At 43.3% G+C, this 19,202-nt stretch overlaps 3 protein-coding genes across 4 annotated transcripts; 2 read left to right on the top strand and 1 right to left on the bottom strand.

The window, feature by feature from the left end:
• Window positions 1-1,092: 1,092 nt before the first annotated feature.
• On the top strand, window positions 1,093-6,934 carry mapre3a (microtubule-associated protein, RP/EB family, member 3a). Of its 2 annotated transcripts, none has more exons than XM_084013824.1 (7): window positions 1,093-1,242; window positions 2,910-3,037; window positions 3,127-3,272; window positions 3,425-3,581; window positions 4,582-4,724; window positions 5,062-5,214; window positions 5,519-6,934. In XM_084013824.1, exons 2-7 carry the CDS (start codon window positions 2,917-2,919, stop codon window positions 5,585-5,587), a joined length of 789 nt encoding a protein of 262 aa, XP_083869950.1. In that variant the 5' UTR covers window positions 1,093-1,242; window positions 2,910-2,916; the 3' UTR covers window positions 5,588-6,934. The 2 variants fall into 2 exon arrangements, with proteins under 2 accessions (XP_083869950.1, XP_083869949.1); XM_084013823.1 differs by having other exon boundaries at window positions 3,425-3,617.
• Window positions 6,935-12,090: 5,156 nt separating this feature from the next.
• Window positions 12,091-14,045, bottom strand: yipf6 (Yip1 domain family, member 6). The gene is made up of 2 exons (XM_084013435.1): window positions 13,492-14,045; window positions 12,091-12,862 (listed from the first exon to the last, which is right to left on the bottom strand). Exons 1-2 carry the CDS (start codon window positions 13,834-13,836, stop codon window positions 12,515-12,517), a joined length of 693 nt encoding a protein of 230 aa, XP_083869561.1. The 5' UTR covers window positions 13,837-14,045; the 3' UTR covers window positions 12,091-12,514.
• A 318-nt stretch (window positions 14,046-14,363) lies between these two features.
• On the top strand, window positions 14,364-18,188 carry snapc1b (small nuclear RNA activating complex, polypeptide 1b). Its single transcript, XM_084013663.1, has 10 exons — window positions 14,364-14,699; window positions 15,162-15,321; window positions 15,409-15,549; window positions 16,169-16,273; window positions 16,356-16,511; window positions 16,615-16,662; window positions 16,755-16,817; window positions 16,897-17,035; window positions 17,438-17,509; window positions 17,732-18,188. Exons 1-10 carry the CDS (start codon window positions 14,533-14,535, stop codon window positions 17,788-17,790), a joined length of 1,110 nt encoding a protein of 369 aa, XP_083869789.1. The 5' UTR covers window positions 14,364-14,532; the 3' UTR covers window positions 17,791-18,188.
• Window positions 18,189-19,202: the final 1,014 nt, after the last annotated feature.

The following is a 19,202-nucleotide window of genomic DNA, read 5'->3' as shown; positions in this document are numbered from 1 at the left end:
TAGTCATTTACTTTTGTTGTGTTGTTTTTTTTCCAAACTGCAGTGTCAGCAGGGATGCACACAAGATATTGATCATGTTTTAGACATGTTTTAGTTATGTACAGAAGATCACCACGCTACAGTAAAAACCTACATCGTTGTTTGTTTTAGTCAGATTTCACTTTAGAAGTTCCAGTGAATCTTGTTGTGTCTTCCCCTCCCAAATGTACACTGGTGCTGAACAATGTGTTTGTCACATTGACTTCCTTTTATCTCGTTTCTTCTTGCAGCTCTTTATCACATGATTTGAGTGCAAATAAACCACAATGAAATCTCCAAATGAATGCTCTGTCTGATTGCTCTAACAGAAAAAAGAAGAGTTTGAGTCCTTTTTCACATGTAAAAGTACATTTTACTGATAATACTTCTGTACTTTCACATAGGTAGGATTTTTAATGTAAGATTCTTACTTGTAAAGGTTTATTTTGACACTGTTGTTTGAGCTGAAACAAACCAGTTAGTCGATCAAAAGTAATCTGCACCTATTTTGATTATTGATCATTTGTTTTGAGCAAAAACTGCCCTATTCTCAGTTCAGCTAGAACAACATGGGGATTTTCTGCTTTTTGGACGTTTGAAAACATTCCTAGACATAAAAAATGACGATGGATGGCTGGATTTTTGCTATTTTTGTGACATTTGAGACATAATCAATGAATCAGTAACTCTAGTGTCATTATGCAAGCATAATGCAGTCGTGTCACCCTGAAATGGAGTTTGTATTAAAAGACTTCAAACATTCTACAGAATTAAGGCTCTAATTTGAGATTATAAAACTCAGTGATAACATAAATCAATATGAAGTATAATACAATAAAATACAACTAAGTGGTTTGTGCCAAACAGTGATCTTCATGAAAATACTGGCTGGTTTTAGTCGTACTTCCACCGTTTATCCAGCAGCAGAGGAAACATGAAAGCACTTCGTGGAGCCTGTAAAACCTCAGTCACAAGCGGCCTAAAAATCCACCAGACGCATCATGTGTCTCTCGGCTGGAACAGGCCAGAGTCCTATTTATAATGAACATTTACCAGCATGGAGTCAGGCGCATGCGCGGTCGGAGCCGGATTGTTGCAGCCCCAGACAGGGCGGCCCGTTACCAGGCACTGCACCGCGCAGGGGGTTTGACAACGACGGCAGCAGCGGGCATTGACACCAGGAATCCTGCCAGCGTGACAACAACACCGACTCTCCCGAACACAGTGAGTACGAACACGGGGAGAACGGCTCCTCTCGGCCCGGTCCCCTGGCGTGTGCGTGGCAACGCGTTCGCGGAGGGGGGCTCGTGTTTTATTCCCATGCAGTGAGGCTCTCTCCCCCCGTGACAGTCCTGACTTCACCGCGGAGGCCTGTAGAGGGGGCCGCTTCGACAGCAGCAGCAGCAGCGTCGCAGGGCTTTTAACCGAACGGGCAGTTATTGTTCTCAGCTCGGCCGTCAGACCCCCCCTCCCATTCGTCCCTGTTACACTGGGGGGCTTACATCCTGGAATTTGCTGCAGTGGTTACTGGAGCTTTCTCGAAGGCCCGGCAGGTTTGGGGGGAGCATACCATTTCACGCGACATAATAATAGGTTTTATTAGAAATGACAGCCGCTGCAAAGACGCGCGGCTGTGAATGCATCTGAAGCCGCTTTGCCCTATAAACGGGTTTATTGTTGGGTGTACGGCTGCAGTTTATTATCATGTAACAGTACGCTAAGCCCCATGGGAGACGGCTGCACGCTGCTGTCGGCGCATCCACACTATTCTCACTGTTATTATCACCAGAAATCACAGCTCACACTGCAGGGCATTCCGTGGTTTTCGATGTGAAATCTGCAGATGTCTTTCCCCTGCAGACACAGAGCGACGGGTGACCCTCGTACCCTCATTTCACAGTGCATGCAGAACACTTTTGTGTTAATGAGCATTTCTTTTAACTGCAAGGGCTGCAAGGTGTCATACAGGCCCGTTTTTGACACCAAGGCATTAAGCGGGCGAGCAAAGTGAGCACAGAGAAGCTGCAGCCCCAGATCTGTTTAATCTAGGGGGATTATGCTCTCAACACATCTGGAGATTAAAGCGCAAAGTAAAGATGCCTCTCATTCCACTGTGTTTACAGTCAAAAATCAAGTGTATTTCCCAAAAGCCAGACGTGCCTGCAAGGTTTCTGACTCCGGACAACTAGAAAGAAGGCAGAACCCTCCAGAAAGCAGCTTTAAAGAGAGGCAGCGAGCTGGAGGGGGAGTTGGGGGGAAAATGGCAAATGTACTACAAGATATTTGTGAAAGTGAATACAGATTCTAGCGTGGTCTAATGCTACCCACGGCCTACTGCAGTAATCCAGGACATTTTCATCAAGAAACGGGTTCATGGAATTGAGTTCAGTAAAGTAGGTCCATGAATAAATCTGAAATATTGAGTCAACATACAGTGAGGCCAGGAAATTAATCAGAATGTGTTCTGATAATGAATGATTTCAGTCATTTCTAAAAGTAAACACCCTCATGTTGTTCTTTTTAGATGAAAGTAAATCTGTGATTTCTGGGGTTTGGACTCTTGATCAGACAAAGAAGTAGTGGTTTAAGACATTTAGGGAAGTTATGTATGAACTAACGTGTGTCGTGACTTTTTTTAGGCAGAATGACTGATCAATAAAATCCTCAACAGATAAATCAATAATGAAATAGTTATTAATTACAGCCCTAAATAAGTTAAGTGGAGCTTGTTCTAGTAGAGGGTGGGATATCTTGGAAGGTGGATAGGATAAGAGCAATCTGTGTATATCTATTTACATATACGGGTCAATCAAATAAAGATGAAGTCATTGATTGGAATGATTATTCAGCTAAATGTGTGTATTTGTCTCCCCTGGTGTTGTTTGCTTCAGGTTGGGGATGGCAGTGAATGTGTACGCCACGTCTGTGTCCATTGACAACCTCAGCAGACATGACATGCTGGCGTGGGTCAACGATTCTTTGCACCTCACCTACACGAAGATCGAACAGCTCTGTTCAGGTGAGCCTTCAAAGTTCCCATCAGATACTTCTCAACAAAGAAATCAGAACAAGACAATAAAAACCACGTGTTGTCTTTTCTCTCTCCAGGAGCGGCATATTGCCAGTTCATGGACATGTTGTTTCCAGGCTGCATCCTACTGAAGAAGGTCAAATTCCAAGCCAAGCTGGAGCATGAATCTATACACAACTTCAAAGTTCTTCAGGCAGCTTTCAAAAGGATGAGTATTGACAAAGTCAGAATGCTTTTATCATATTATCATGTATTCCACTACCTTTATTGGCTAATATTTAGGATGATTTATTGGGTCATCACATCAACAGCAGCACAAGACATTTGTTGTATTACATGGAGCTATTCAAGTATTTCCCTGTTTCCATCCTCCAGATAATTCCTGTAGAAAAGCTTGTCAAAGGGAAGTTCCAGGACAACTTTGAATTTGTGCAGTGGTTCAAGAAGTTCTTCGACGCCAACTACGACGGGAAGGAATATGACCCTTTAATATCCAGACAGGGGCAGGACGTGGCCCCCGCCCCCAACCCAGGTGATCACTTTATCCACAAACCAAAGAGAAACCCAGGTAAACCAAACAGTTTTGCCCTTTGCTGCACAGTCTTGCTGAGCTTTGGATGGCTCAAAAGCGCTCCCTGCAAGCAAGTGGTGTGAGCAGCACGATTCACAGACTGACTGCTGCCTTCCTAGATCCATCTCACTGCCCAGCATTTACAGGCAACATGACCCCGGGGACGTGTGACCAGTCACTGGTGGGATTGGAGCAATCACCTCAGTGACTAGTGGGATGCGGCATTCGCGGGGTTGAAAATCCACAACCTTCCCAATTCTAATTGATCCGTGATCAGCGGTGCCAGAAGACCCACCGAAATGTCGTTTGCAACCATTTTCCTGCAGTGTCCTGCATCGAGCAGCTGATGCGACGCTGTCACAGCTCCATCTCTGTCTGACAGCTGGACAGAAACGCTAGAAAGTTTGTCTCATTGTACTAACAAGAGTAACGTCAGCCTGGCCAGCCTTGCTATGTCTCTGTGAAAGCTTGATTTGCTTGAAAATCATGGCGAACATCTAATTTGACTTGTGGTGTGTTACAAGCCTGCTTTGTGACGTTGTCACTGGTAAGCAGTGAAGTATTTCAAACTTGAATAATGCGTGTTGGCATGTTTTGAGTTTGAGGACACCTCCGCTCTGAAGCACTTATAGAGGTTTGCAGGACGCAGGGTTTACGGTTTTAAACATTTTGTCAACCTCTTTAAAATATTTTTTTTTATTTATAATTTGGACTTTTTGATTTTAAATCTGGCAATTCAAATGTTTGTCTTTAATAGCAGTTGTGTTGTAAAACATTTTTAAATTCTTTCACAAAAATGGCATATCAAAAGGCACACAACACTATGCTATAAGCTGATGACATCAGCGCTCTATAATGTGCTATATCCATCGCCACGATTGCTACAAAGCCAACATAAATGCATCAAATCCATTTGAATTCAAATGATGAACATCTCTGATATCATCTCTGACCTCTGCAGGACCACAGAGGACGTCTCCAACGGTTCCCAAAAACATGCCAACACCACAGCGGGTCCAACACACCACTCCAGCTTTGAGGAAGAATCCGTCTTTGTCTAGAAACGGGGGCAGCGACGCTGAGATCATGGAGCTAAATCAACAGGTAGACGACAGGGGTTCACTCGTGTTGTGATGTGTTACAGTTATGCAGTGACATCCTTTAAGGAATGAATGTCTGCTTCAACAAACCTTTTGTGTTGCTATGCGTTACTATAACAATTCAGAATCAGAATCAGGTTTATTGCCAAAGTAAGTTTGGTGCATACAATAAACATGTAATAGAAAAAGAGAAAAAGTACTGGAATAGAAATTTACACTAAAAAATATATAAGAGACACTATAACATATAACATATAACATAACATAACATAAACAAGTATGTACGATAATTGGTTTGCTTTGCATTTTATATCTATATTTGTTATGTTTTTCTTTTTGAGTTGATGGAGTTGAAGTTGACTGTGGACGGACTAGAGAAGGAGAGAGACTTCTACTTCAGCAAACTACGGGATATTGAGCTGATCTGCCAGGAACACGAGAGTGAAAACAACTCCGTCCTCAGCAGTATAATCCACATTCTCTACGCAACAGAGGTATCTGTCCTTTATCAGCAACAAATGCAGGCTGCACTGCACCATTTTGGATTTGCATGTTCTTTACGCGCTGAGTTCTGTTCCCGAAGGAAGTAAAGACAGCATTGACATTTAGTATTATTACTTGGAACATAGCCTTACTCAACAGTGTGCCACCTGGCTCACTCCACATTTTCACATAAGATTGGTAATAGAAAAAGAAAAAGTTCTGTAATGAAACAATATTTCCTAGAAAGATCTGTGTAGAGGACAATGTTTATGTGTTTGTATGGCGTCTTTAATCTGGATATTTATATTTTAACAGGATGGCTTTGCACCTCCTGAGGATGAGGAGCTCGATGAACAAGCTCACCTGGACCAGGATGAATACTGAGCCCTTTATTTCCCTCCCCACACCTAACATGTTCATCTTCCCTTTCCTTTTCTTTTTGCCCTCATTTGTTTTCTACTCTCTCTGCACGCTCTCTATAAATACTCTCCATCATCCCTGCTCGCTGTTTCTTTTCTTTTCTTTCCCATATGTATTATCTGTTGGTAACCTCCCCCACTCACCCTCTGGCTGTCTACACACTATACACAACTACTCTGCATCATCATCATCATCATCACGTGCTGCTCCTCCCTGCCTCCACTTACACAGTAACAATAACAACAATGTACAACGTATCCCTGTTATTTTAGCATGAGAAACACAGAAAATCGATCCGAGCCTGGCACGGAGGTGCTTATGGCAAACAGTGAATTTTAGGTCTGTAAATATTGCCGACATTGTGATTTCTGAGAGAACAATGTCTTCGCTCGGTATGGAGTTATTTATTTGCCTTTGGTGCGCTGTGATATTTCTATTAGAGCACAGATCAACGCTGCTCCAATGTGCCATCAGGACACTCCCAGAGCTACTAAAACTGTAACAAAAGTGACTTTTTAAATAACAATTTCTTATTTATTTAACTTATATTTAATTTAGATTAACTTTCTGTAGCATAATTGGTGCAAAGCCTACTGTACATGAATTGAAAGTTGAGGCCGTGTGTGTTATTTCAGTTATGGTTTACGTCTCTGTTACGGTGGGCTCATGGCATGTAGAAATGCTGACTCAAGGCGTGTGATCGGTGCTCTGTGATTATTCATTAGTGATCAGCAACATATCTGAGCATGAGAATGTTACACATTGACTGTGAATGACTGATATTTTGTATATGTACTTTGTGTGAAGATTTCGTCCGATGTCGCACGATCCCGGTTAATTGCCGTCGCATCTTTTAGGCCGCCATGCAGAAGAAGAGGGTCTATGAGTTTGGAATTTAGAGGTGGAACGCCACCTGCAGACTGGCAACGTGGTTATAGATTGTAGCAGTTCTAACGTTTTATTCTAAAATATAAGGAAAGCCTGATACTGAAATACTAGAGATACATTTTCATATGACAGGTTGTCATTTTTTTCTCCGGCTATTCATACTTTGTTTACACTTTTAATTTGCTGTGAAGGGTTGCCCAGGGTATAAGAGTTGTAGTTTGGAATAAAACCAGTATAAAGAAATATGATGACCAGTTGACTGTTCGTCATTCACATCCAGTTTAACCAAGGAAGTCTCCTTGTCCTTCCCCAGCTTTTTTTTACTTGCAAACTGGCTGTCGTCTGCTCTGAATCTTGCATTCATTGACCATGTAAACATCTACAGAACACTCATCTTTTGAGTTTTGAATAAATAAAAAAAGTTGTGGAAAAAATGGTGGTGGTTTATTACATTGTCCACATGTTCACTAAATGAATCCGACAATGTATGTGGTCCACTCTAAAGACCATGTAACTCTATGACAAACCAGTAAATAAAAAAAAGAGAAACATAAAATAGGGCTTTTTTTTATGTGTAACGCCTTTCGTGCGGGGTTTGTAACAGCCCACAGTGCACTGCCAGTTAACGCCACACGGTGGCGCCTCCTTTTGTTTGGTCGCTTGATATCACCTTTCTCCCCTAGTCGACTTCCTTGACTTCAGTAATGTGGACGCTGGTGAAGGCTACAGGTCACGAACTACTTCTTCCTCCGTGTATTGTTCTGCGGAGGGTCATAGTTTATGCCGTGAGACCTGGCTTGTGTCTGTATCTGTGAATAAATGGACAGTGCGGAAATCCCTCCTCTTCGTCTCCGGCCTCACAACTTTATTCCGTGCTGGAGCTGAGCTATTAGCATCCGGGGCTAATTTCGCCAACCCCACGTTACAGGTTGTAATGTCGACTAGGGGCAACAGCTCATGCTGCTTCGGAGGGGGATTAGCTCAGATGGTAGAGCGCTCGCTTAGCATGCGAGAGGTAGCGGGATCGATGCCCGCATCCTCCAGACACGCTTTTCCTGCTCAACCACACGGCCGACGGCTTTCAGAGCACTCGTGGACCATTTATTACTTTTAAACCGGCGATCTGCACAACCAGCGATCTGCACAGCGCTACAATTAATACAAAAAGTGACACATGACGTAATTCAACCCAAGCCCAACCCATAGCCGATGCATTTGGACTTTCCAAAATTAAGTAACATAATGTGAGCATATTGTTGAAGAGTAGTTCCAAACTTCGGCCCTATCGTTTTAACCCGGAATCCAAAGACTACCATCCCACTATAAACAAAGGGGACCACCAGACAGGTTGTCTGTAGGTACCATTTCAGTTATGTAGTCTTCCCGTCACCCGACGTGAGTTGGATTCGATCCAGCGATCTGCACAGCGCTACAATAAATACAATTATCAATGACTTATGTTTATTTCTGTTTCTGTTAATTACAATAAAATGTGTCTTCAAAGTTTGAGACAGTATTGGAGTTTTGTAATGATGCACAGAGTCTTAAATGTTGTTTTGATCAGATTTAATGTATCTGAACAAAATATTAAGTATTGAGAACACACACACACACACACACACACACACACACACACACTTTCTCTTGAGGAAAACAAGATGTAAAACAAACAAGTATTAAAAATGAACGCACACTTCAGAAAAAACTGTATGCATAAAGGAACACTATATACACACAAGTACCTACACTATATACAAGTATATACAATATATACAACTCCCTGCCCAGGGACCACAGATTCACAGGATTATATTTTGCTGCTCTCTGTTCTGCCAACCACTCATCGAGGGACTTGCCATGTCCGGCTCCTCGTGGAGCACAGGAACTGTGGTGTCCTCTGTGTTCTCTTCCTCACAACCCTCATCTTCGATGTCGTCGTCATCTATCCTTGACTCACATGCCACACATTGAGCTGTGCTTCATATTGTGATACAGCCGATATCAGCTCCTCATCATCCTCCTCATCCTCAAAAGCAGCGTGAAGCTGCAGTCGGGGCAAACCCTGGGTCCTGGGTCTGGGTCAAGTCTGTATAGTCAGGTAAAGTGGTAAAGCTATACATGGAGAACTGCTGCATGGAAAAATCTAAATTCACACTTCTACTTACAGGATTTGACTGGGGACATTGGCTTTCTGGCCAGCTGAGAGGGAGAGAAATGCTTCCCACGCTCCAGCAGCGCTTTCACTGTGGATTTCCTCCATGCACCAGTTCCAGAAGCTCCAGGTGGCAGGGCAGAGGATGTGGAGGCTTCAGAGGAAGTGGAGGCTGCAGGTGGCGGAGCTGAGGTGCTGGAGGCAGACGCACGTCTTTTCAAGACATAAGCCTTGAAAAGGGCCATGTTGGTGTTGGGCCGGGCATCTGCTCGAACCAGGTAGTTAATGAGTTTCTGGGCCTTCAAGGTTTTGTCCTCATAAACCTCCTTCATGGATTGGCCCTGAAACTCACCAAACTCCACCATCAACCAGCCCTGGTCTCCAGTTTCACGCGCTTTTGCCTGCAACCTCATCTTCCCCTGGAACTTTTCCAGTTCCTCTTTCACCTCTCTGATCTGAGACGCATACTGCAGGAGCAGCTGTTTGTTCTCAGACAGACGGTTTGCCTGGGAACTTTCCTTGGAAATGCTCTGCAATAAATACAGAGCATAGCCAAGGCTGTTCTCCATCAACCACCTGAATCTCTGGCCCTGGAACATGCCAAACTCAAGCTGGCAGTGCGCCAGTGTCAGAAAATGGTCACTGGGGTCCCCACCATTGCTGGCTTTGAAAGCGCGGGCCTCTGTCATCACCTCCTCTTTGGGTTTGGCCCTTCCGGGCACTTTCCCCACGCCCTTTGCCTGCTCTGACGGCGCCATGAAAAGTCTGGTCGACCTTGCCGATTGGCGACGAAAGACAGGGTATGCATACATTTTCTGAAAGAAAATAAGAAAAAAGACCTTTAGTCATCTTTAAAATAAAATTCCTGTATATTCAAATGTGTACATTCAACTTAATATTCAAGCATAACAGACGTTGCCTCAGGGCAAAGGCCTAAATCATTATTTGTCTGTGTGCATTATTTTAAAGAGGGGAGGCAACCTCTACTACAGTGATTACCATTCATATAGATAAAACAAAACTATAACATCATTTATTGTAAGCCTAGGCTAGACAGGATAAAACAAATAGCCATTAATGATTGTTAGCCTAGGCTATATAAAAAAATAGGAATAAAAACATAGGGCACAATATTTCAAATGGGAGAAAGAAAACATCTGAGGTCATCTAAAGGAATGCGACTAAAACCGACTGTATGCTAAATGAAACACACACATAGACATGCCAAACGATTAGATATGTGAGGGCTGGCATCTACATTCAAAGCACCGCCCTGTCAGGCGGGGCCAGAGGTAGCTCCCCGCCTTTATAAGGACAGGTGTGGGCAATTAGTGCCTCTTCGTTTGAGGCCTGGTTGTGTGGCAGGGTTGCAGGTCTATGCAGGTAATGTGATGTGTTATATTGCCTGATGGGGAAACTAATGAGGCCTTTTGTATATTTAGTTGTGGTGTGACTGTCCTGGGGTGATCCAGATTGAGCTCTGTAGTCCTGTGCTGAAGAGGTATGTGTTGGTGAACTAGGCAGAACTATAGGCAGAGGGGTGATCCGCGGGGAGTCATCGTGGGATATGCACCCCCTCCTTACATGCAGAGTGATGGGTGTGAAGGGTAGTGGTCACTTCACTGGATTGTAGGTTGCTTGTCCTTGCAGTGTAAGTTGAAGTGGTTGATTGGTGTGCACATGTGGTGGTTTCTATAGGGGTGGGGTCTGTGATAGAATCTCCCTGTGAGTAACCTGTCCTGCCTATTGTTGTAGCCATTTTATCTATTGTATTTCATGTTATGCCCTTTGCTCTTTATATATTGGTAGTTTTAAGTATTTTAGTATTGTGAAATGAAATAACTTGGACTAATATGAAATCTGTTTTCCTTCTCAGGTCCGTCGCCGGTAGTTTTCTATTCCAAATAAATACTCTTTGACTTGAACCCACGTCTCCCGCACTTTCTGAACCCTGTAAAACGTGTCAACACTCAAATGGTCGGTGTTTAGGGCTAAAATAATGTATCTTCTGCAGATTTGCCCCCTCTGTAACCTGGGTGGGGCTCCCATAGATTACCGTCATTATTTAGCAGGTTGCTGTGTTCTCCCAATTCTGCCAAAGTAAGCCCAAAGTAAGCCCAAAATTAGCCAATCACGTGTCTTCCCTTGGGCTTACTTTTGACCAATCACGTGTCTTCCCTTGGGCTTACTTTTGACCAATCACGTGTCTTCCCTTGGGCTTACTTTTGACCAATCACGTTGTTCTACGGATTTCTGCTGTATTCCTTGGTGTTGACATTCCCGATCGCTTCCAAACGGTAGGTTGTTGTAAAGTGCCGTCATATTGATGTGTTTAATAAGGGTATGTAGGCACCGTACAGACTTCGGCAACACATTTCTTTAAAGGACTGCCATTTTATAATAGCACCCGCTACACAACAACACACCGATTCAAGGATGACGCGTACATTCGTGAAGCGTTCCTCATTTTGAAAAAGAAACAAACCTGTTGGTTTTTATTGATTCGTTTGGGGGACCAGCGACAACGCGGCCGACGGCGGTACTGCAGCGGCAGAGCGGAGTCCTCTTGATCCGAGCCGGCTCCTGCAAATCAACCGGGAAAACTCCGGGACTTGTTTTCACAGCAACACTTAGGGCAATTCAAAGCCACACCGGTAAAGGGCGCTATGGCTTTTGTAAAGACTGACCGACCGACCGAGACTCTTGGCGTATATCGTCGTAAGCTTCGTTATAGCGTATTTGTTTACTTTCCGGCTTTAAACGTCCACAATTTTTCAGAACTTGGTGTTTTATTTCTTTGTGCAAAAGCGAGAAGGTGCAAACAATAAAACGAGGTGCAAACAATAAAAGTAGCCTTTTAAAAGTTTAAATGGCGGTGTTTATGAGTGGAAACCGGATAGCGGTCTCCAGCGGATGTAGTTAGCGGACCAATCACAGCCAAAGCCGCTGCGTTGGCGTTGCGTCGCCTCGACGCGCGTCTAGGATTTTTGGGAGGCACACGTCAGGCCCTTGCGTTGACGTAAGGGGGGTCCGCAAGGACGTAAGGGGTCCGCAAGCCCCCTTGCGTTTTGCCGACGCGGAAGCCGAATTAAAGAGCAGCTTGGTGTCGGTTCAGGGAAGTCCTCCAGTTGGTGTTTAGGATCAGGTTTCGACTGTTTCATAATTCAACGTTTTTTGAATGGAGTTCTGTTTAATAAAAAGCAGTAACAAAAAAACATTCTTTATTTAAAGGATTTATTATTACCATTATATAGACATTTTGGAATTATTATTAGTGCATGAGCCCCAAACTTGCAGCTGGCTAGGTCCCCCCCCCCCATGGCCTCAAACTGAGATCAAGTCCAAGACCGTGTGTGTCTCTCTCTCTCTCTCCTCATTAAAAAAAAAAACTGTAAAATTAAGAATGTAGTGTGAAAATAAAAGCTGAAGATATTTATTTTATGAAGACTGAAAGGAATCCCCCACACACCCAGACATACACGGAGGAAAATGAGTAATACAGTTCAAAGTCCTAGTAGTTCAGACATTCATGGAACATTTCTACATACAAGCCTACACACTTCAATGTGAATGAATTCAACAGCTTTATTTTTTTTAGCTCTCCATCCGCTCTTCTCTGAATCTCCAGCCGGAAACCATTTCTTCGGCCCTGAAAGGATTTTTCTTTTTACGTTTGGGTTGAGTCTAAATGCTTCGTCAGAGAAACACGTCAGTAGTCATTTCATCTTCGTTCCAAGGCAGACGCCGGTGTCTTGTTTTGAGTTCTGTCACTCCATGAGAGAAAAAAAAACAAAAACCTCCCTCATCTTCTTTGTCCCTTTCAACAAAACACTTCCTGCTTCCTTTTTCTTCTACTGCGACGGCGAGAACGTCAGGACCATCCAGCCGATCACGAAGTAGAAGAGGAACACCGGGTACACCACCAGCGCCTTGCGGTTGGTCGGCTGGCTGTCGGCGAGGAAGGCCGTGGAGGCGAAGGTGGACCAGCCGAAGGAGGCGGTCACCACCGCCAGACGCACGGCGAAGCTGACCGTCCCCGAGCCGACCACCAGCACGATCCGGCACACGGCCATGGCCGCCGTCAGCGGCATGATGCAGTAGCCCAACACGCACAGGCTCTGGAAGAAGGAGATGGTGCCGCCCAGCAGCTTGGAGTTCAGGGTGATGATGATGGAGCCGAACCAGACGATGACGAAGACCTGGACGAAGAGGGGAAAAGGAGATTTACTGCATAATATACACGTTTGTTTTTTTGTTTTGTTTTTTTTAATGAATAAAGTGTAGGCTACATGTAAGGTGCCCATAAATAAAATGTGTTATATTGACAATAATTGCTTCAGTTGGTTTTTAACCATCTCTGGTCCCGCTCCTTTATCTTACACAATCATAAATGGAAAACATGTGGACTTTGGTCAAGATGTTATCTACAGCGATGTTAGCAGATTAATTATTCTTTTGTTATAGTCATAGAAACACACACAAAAGTACCATAACATTACAAATACACTGTATATAAACATATTCAGCCGTATAGCTTTTACAGCCCCTTCCAGCTGTGGTACACTACATATTTGCATACAATACAATACTCAGTATACTTATTATTGCACTTGTTCATCAAGAACCCTGTCTATCATTTACGTCATCACATATAACATACATTCCAAGCAGTTTCAAGGACTTTATTCTAAATCCAAGCCCTTTTCAAAACCCCACACTAAAATTAAAGTGTTTGGAAGGGTTTCCAGCACCCGTACGAACCCTGTATAAAGTACTGGAAGTAAAAAACATCTCAGTATGTTTTGAGTGCAGTCCTCGGACCGCGTACCTCGGCGAACTGCGGGCCTCCCTGGAAGTCGCTGTCGGCCGCGCCGCCCTGCAGCAGCAGCGCCAGCGTCACGCAGAGCAGCAGCGGGCCCCACAGGTCCCAGTCCCGCAGCAGCGCCGTGCTGCGCTTCGGGTACAGGACGTGGACGAACTTCTTCCCGACGGCGCGCAGGTCCCGCAGGATGGTCTCCTTCACGGGCTCGTCCAGCGTGGAGAACTCGTCGTCGGCGCGCCGGGCGGAGGGTCCGACCGGCACCGAGATGTCCCCCTCCACGGGGATGTCCTCCGAGATGGAGACGTCCGACAGCCCGGCGAACGGTCTGCTGCTCTCCTCCGCGGCCGCCATTTTGCTCTGTGGAGTTTTTTTTCTCTCCTTCTCTATCTCTTTGAACCGTTAGTTGATCCGGGTACTTCAGACCTCACAAATAATCACAGTAGGGCCGGGAAACTGGACCGAGGAAGACGTTCCAGTCTCAAACCAAGCGAGTTCAGGTGGTCTTTCCAAGTCTGACACAAACCTGCAGCTCCACGTCAGCTGAGGGTTGTTTACTTCCGCGGGACGTGAGTCACGTAGTTCCGGCTGCTGCGTTCATGGACCGAATCAGAATCGTTTCTTTTAACCACCAGCGGACAGGACCGAGACATCGGAAACATGTCCTTCACACTGATAGAATAAACACACTAACAAATACACTGTTTTAAGTGTTGTTGTTTTAATGTTGCTTAAAGTGAAATGACTAAATGGTTCGGGTGTAATGTTATGTTCATGTGCTTCCTATGAAGGATATATGTTAGATTGTTTGGCGGGTTTAATGCTCACACACGCTTCTTAACCTACTTCTGTCTCCCCAAGCCAATAAAGCACCGTTACATCGAGGGGAATTCAGTTTAATTGAGCCGACACAGTTTTTTACGCGCCGGTACTTGAAGGCATCGCGACGGCCGTTCGCTGCTGGCTGGCGAAGACGTCGGTTACTGATGACGCACTAAACCGTCGACTGTCGTCTGTTGCGTGGTTGTGTGTTGTTTGTTTGTGTTGATCATGGACGTTCCCGGTTCCCGGTTAAGCCGCGGAGGGATGGACTTCTGTCGGAATCAGATGAAGGTGGACTGCGAGGAGCTGCTGAGCCGCTTCCAGAAAACCGAGTCCGTCCGCTTCCAGATCTTCTCACAAATATGGAGGGAAATGAAGTTCTCACAGATTTTCCAGTAAGTTCACTTTAATATATATATATATACTCGAGTTTTTAATATATATATATATATATACTCGAGTTTCTGATACAAGCAGTGGCGGAAAGTGCTGGAATGTACAATGTCGAGGTACATTTACTAAGTATTTCCATTTCTGCTACTTTCTACTTCCACTAACGTAATGGATTATGTGGCTGAAGATACAACTTTATTGATCCCTTGTGAAGTTCACACGCTTTCTAGTTGTACATAAAATGTATATCTTTAATTTTCGAGATTTAATCTTCCAATTTTAGAGATTTCCAGCTGCTGTAACCTATGAATTTTCCGATTGCAGGATCAATAAAATGTATTATTATTGGATTATACAGATAGATAGATATAACTGGTAAAGTCTCTCTCTAGTTCATGAATGTTACAATGTTGCTGAATTGAAATGTGTCCGTATTTAACCCTGTTGTTGTTGTTGTTTTGCAGCGGCATTGTGAGCGACTTTCAGAAGCGAGTGTTCAGCCGTCTGCTGCTGGACACCGCCAGCAGCTTCTTCATGCCTCCGTACAGCTTCCAGATCAGAGTGGGAGGACTTTACCTGCTGCACAGCTTGTATCACTGTCAGACCGCCTCGCCCCAGGAGCAGGTCAGAGGTCGCCACACGCCGCCGCTAAAGGCTCCGGAGTACATACCAGTAAATGAATCAGGTTGTTGTTGTCGTTTCTGGCTGCAGATCCGGCTGGCGCTGAAGGACTGGAACGACGTGAAGACGTTTGAGAAGGACGCCGTGGACGCTCAGCACCTCGACGCCGTCTACATCCTTCGCCAGCTGATGTTCCACAAAGCGCTCATGTTCACCGCCATGCCCACGCTGGTGAGCTGCCCGCCTCCCATCAACACACACATGTTCACATTTGATGATCACTTTGAACCCTGAATATCATTGAGTGTGGGTTTAAAAAAAAATCTGTTTACCCTTTAAAACTAAAAACTATCTGAGGGACTGAAAACAGCATTTTCTGACATTTCTTTATGAAAAATGACTTTTGATGATGAACAGATGATGAAAATAGTTGGTGATTATATTTCTGTGGATCTGTTAGTGGAATTAGTTTTCCTTTCATTTGTGGTCCTTCTGTAAAAAGCTGTCTCCAAACATCATGTTGGTTGTTTAGAGGACAATAACATCTCATTTAATGTGATGAACAAGTGACATAATAAGTAGACTGAATACTGACCATTGGATTGATACAAATATGGAGTTTACCACAGCTGGAAGGGGCTGGAAAAGCATGGAAATGCACCTGGAAATGCTCGAAAAGTGCTTGAATTTGACTTTGGAAAAGGTGTAGGAACCCTGAGTAAATCTTTATCGACCACCAGGGTTGAACTTTGAGCATAAAAAAACAGAAGTGCAAAAAACCTCACTGACAGGTCATGGAGCTGTCAAATTCACATATTCCTGTCTGCTCCTCCTCTTCCTCTCCTGCCAGCTCCACTACAAGAAGAAGGTGAAGGTCCAGCCGTCGGTGCTGTGCGAGGAGTTCGTGGAGCGAGCGTCTCGCCCGCAGAAGCTGATCAACATCGATCTGCTGGAGGTGAGCGGAGAGCCGCCTCGACTCCCACACGCTTAAAAAACAGATTGTTAAACGTGTTGAGTGAAGCGCGTCGTCTTTGCAGGAATTGTCCAACATTCATGATCTCTACGGGAACCTGAAGACGTCGTTCTCTTCGGCGTTGGAGCCGCCGGACCCGTCCATCAACCTGATCCGTAGAGACCTGGTCCCTCGGCTACGCAGGACTGTGGTGGACTTCTACAAGTGGCAACAGAGGGAGGTCTGTTTTGTGTTCCGAAATATAAATAAGTGATAAAGTCGGAGATGATGAGGTGATTTGTTTTTCACGATGAATGAATGTTGATGATGACTTGTGTCGTCAGGCCGGTCCTGAAGATGACAGCGGTGAAGGGACGTCCTCTCAGCAGGAGGTGAGTTATAAGAGAATTTACTGAAGTCATCGACTGTAATAACGACTTTGTCCAGAGGGAGGCGCTGTTGACCGAGTGTTTTGTCTCCTCAGTGCTCCAGAAGAGCCGAGCGCCTCGCCTTCATCAAGTCAAAGGCCTACGGAGAGGCAGCAGAGGTTTGTGTTTCCTGCTATAGCTTTATTAATATTCTCTTTACACTCTGTAACCAGCGTGTTACCTGCCTGCGTCTCTCAGGCCTCCAAGTCACGGCGTCATCGTCAGGTGGAGGTGGATTTAACAAGTAACGAGTCTGGACCCGGACCCTCGTCAGGTTACTCCAGGAAAGATAGACCGTCGCTCAAAGCCAGAACCTACGGGAACCTGCAGATCTCAGGTAAATCCCTCCGGCAGACACCTTCCTTTTAGAAGAAGAGATGTAAATTAAGGAGGAAGAGTGCAAATGTATACAAGTATAAGATATAGTCGAGGACCGAACACTTGTTTCTATTTTTTCACTCTTACTTTATCGGCAATGATGTGTAGTGGTTTCTTTTGACAAATGTACTTACTGTAAGTCGCTTTGACAAAAGTGTCTGCTAAATGCCCTAAATGTAAATGTAAATATAACACACACACACACATTTGTATTTGAATATTTTACTGTAAAAAAAAAGTTTCTCCTTAAAAGCTGCAGCTGCATTTATTAATGATTAACCTGTAAATTCATAACGGGATCATGTGGGTGATGAGTAGAGTCATAATAAATATTAAATTTTTTCTATTCGAATGTCATCAGATGAAGCGTGGAAAGAAGCCATGACGCCGACTCGGATTCACAGTCTCACCACACTGGACTTTGGTCCCGAAGGTATTGAAATCTTTTACTTTGGTACATTTATTGCAGTAGTTTGTGTACTCTTCAAGTCACGTCAAAAATATATTTAGATGGACAATAAAATCTAATCTTTCTCTTCTGGTCCTCTCAACATCCACCGTATTTGACTATAAATCACAAAATAATATTGTTTTGTAATCTTCACACATCTATTTAATTTGCTTGTTTCCTTTTTTTCTTCTTCCTCCAAATCAGAAAAAAACGTGGTGAAGAAGACGACGCCCTGCATCCCGACCGGAGCTACTCTTCAATAGATTTTAAAATTGAGCTTTTTTAAAGTATTAATATTGATCTGTTATCGTTATGAAAAGTTCTGTATGATAGAAAATGTGAATGTTTCATACATTTTAAAAAGTTTTAAGTTGTTTTTTCTTCTAATGTCAGAAACTAAAACAGAAACTTTCCTGTTGAAGAAAAATATTCTTATGACTGAGCGTTTTGTAAAATGAAGAAACTCGGTTGCACTTGTTAAAAATGTACATTTTTACAGTAAAGCGATGCAGGTTACCGCTTTTGTGACCATAAATATTTTAATCTCTCAAAACTGGATTTCTGTTCAGAGTTTAAATATATAAATATAATAATTATGTCCAGTTTAAATATCTTATAATGCTTCACTGTTTTGTATAAAAAACTGTTGTTTTAACAATCATATTTCCATCCGATCTCTTTCTTGAATTGTTTCAGACTAAATACATAATTTGTGTATTTTTGCCTCTCAGTGACAGAAACTCTTCATGTAAATCTGACTTTAAAAGCTCCTCTCCTGCAATTTTAGATTCAAATCTACTTTTAACAGTAATTCATGCTCCCTGTTTTGATTATTTTAGTTCTTACTTTGTTTTTGTTTTTTTCTCTCCTGGGAAAAGCATTTTGGTAATTATGATTTACAACAGCTTTATTTTACAACTAAAAACATTGACACAAGCCATAAATAAGACCTAAAACGGGCACTTTACATGTTTAATTACCTTGAAATCAACTATTGTTCTTTATTTGAAATTATTAATTGCCAGTTTATGCCTTTAAAGTGTGTAACTGAACTACTTAGCTATGCTAAATCGTGATTTTGGTCCAAGACATTTCTAAGCTAGGTGGCTACTAGCCTAGCTCGCTTGCTAGCCACATTTGTTAGCTTGATCCGACTTATTCAGCCGTTTATATTCTCTACTGCTGGTTTAAACTAGCGTAGTTAGCACATTTAGTTGATCAAAACTTATACATTTTAATAATGTGGAACTGCGAGAGGGGAAATTAAGTACATTTACAAATAACGATTTGGTCCAAGCCGTTTCTAAGCTAGGTGGCTACTAGCCTAGCTCGCTTGCTAGCCACATTTGTTAGCCTGTAGCCGACTTGTTTTGCCGTATTTATTCTCTACTGCTGGTTTAAGCTTGAGAAGTTAGCACATTTAGTTGAACAAAATTGATACGTTTCAATAATATGGAACTGCTAAACGGGAAAATTAAGTAATTTAGTTGTTATAGTTAGTTTTTAGCCGAAGCTAGCTGTGGTAATAGCTGGTTTGATAGATTTTTTTTTCAGTTTTTACGATTTATACATTTTTTATTTTTAATAAGGAAACAAATGTCAACCAACAGTAATCAAGTCAGACTCAACTAACTAAATTAAAATGAAATATAATACGTTATTTCATGTTTATTTG

Source organism: Eutrigla gurnardus, assembly GCF_963514095.1.
Source record: "Eutrigla gurnardus genome assembly, chromosome: 7".
In the NCBI taxonomy this organism is placed as follows: Eukaryota; Metazoa; Chordata; class Actinopteri; order Perciformes; family Triglidae; genus Eutrigla; species Eutrigla gurnardus.
This window is presented reverse-complemented; position numbering and strand designations above follow the sequence as displayed.

Bases quoted from the DNA above. Each gene is read 5' to 3' on its own strand.
- mapre3a (XM_084013823.1), top strand. From the start codon at position 2,917: ATGGCAGTGAATGTGTACGCCACGTCTGTGTCCATTGACAACCTCAGC. The intron at 3,038-3,126 runs GTGAGCCTTCAA...TTCTCTCTCCAG, and splicing joins GATCGAACAGCTCTGTTCAG to GAGCGGCATATTGCCAGTTC. The intron at 3,273-3,424 runs GTCAGAATGCTT...TCCATCCTCCAG, and splicing joins AAAGGATGAGTATTGACAAA to ATAATTCCTGTAGAAAAGCT.
- yipf6 (XM_084013435.1), bottom strand. From the start codon at position 13,836: ATGGCGGCCGCGGAGGAGAGCAGCAGACCGTTCGCCGGGCTGTCGGAC. The intron at 12,863-13,491 runs GTACGCGGTCCG...CTCTTCGTCCAG, and splicing joins GAGGCCCGCAGTTCGCCGAG to GTCTTCGTCATCGTCTGGTT.
- snapc1b (XM_084013663.1), top strand. From the start codon at position 14,533: ATGGACGTTCCCGGTTCCCGGTTAAGCCGCGGAGGGATGGACTTCTGT. The intron at 14,700-15,161 runs GTAAGTTCACTT...GTTGTTTTGCAG, and splicing joins AAGTTCTCACAGATTTTCCA to CGGCATTGTGAGCGACTTTC. The intron at 17,510-17,731 runs GTATTGAAATCT...CCTCCAAATCAG, and splicing joins ACTGGACTTTGGTCCCGAAG to AAAAAAACGTGGTGAAGAAG.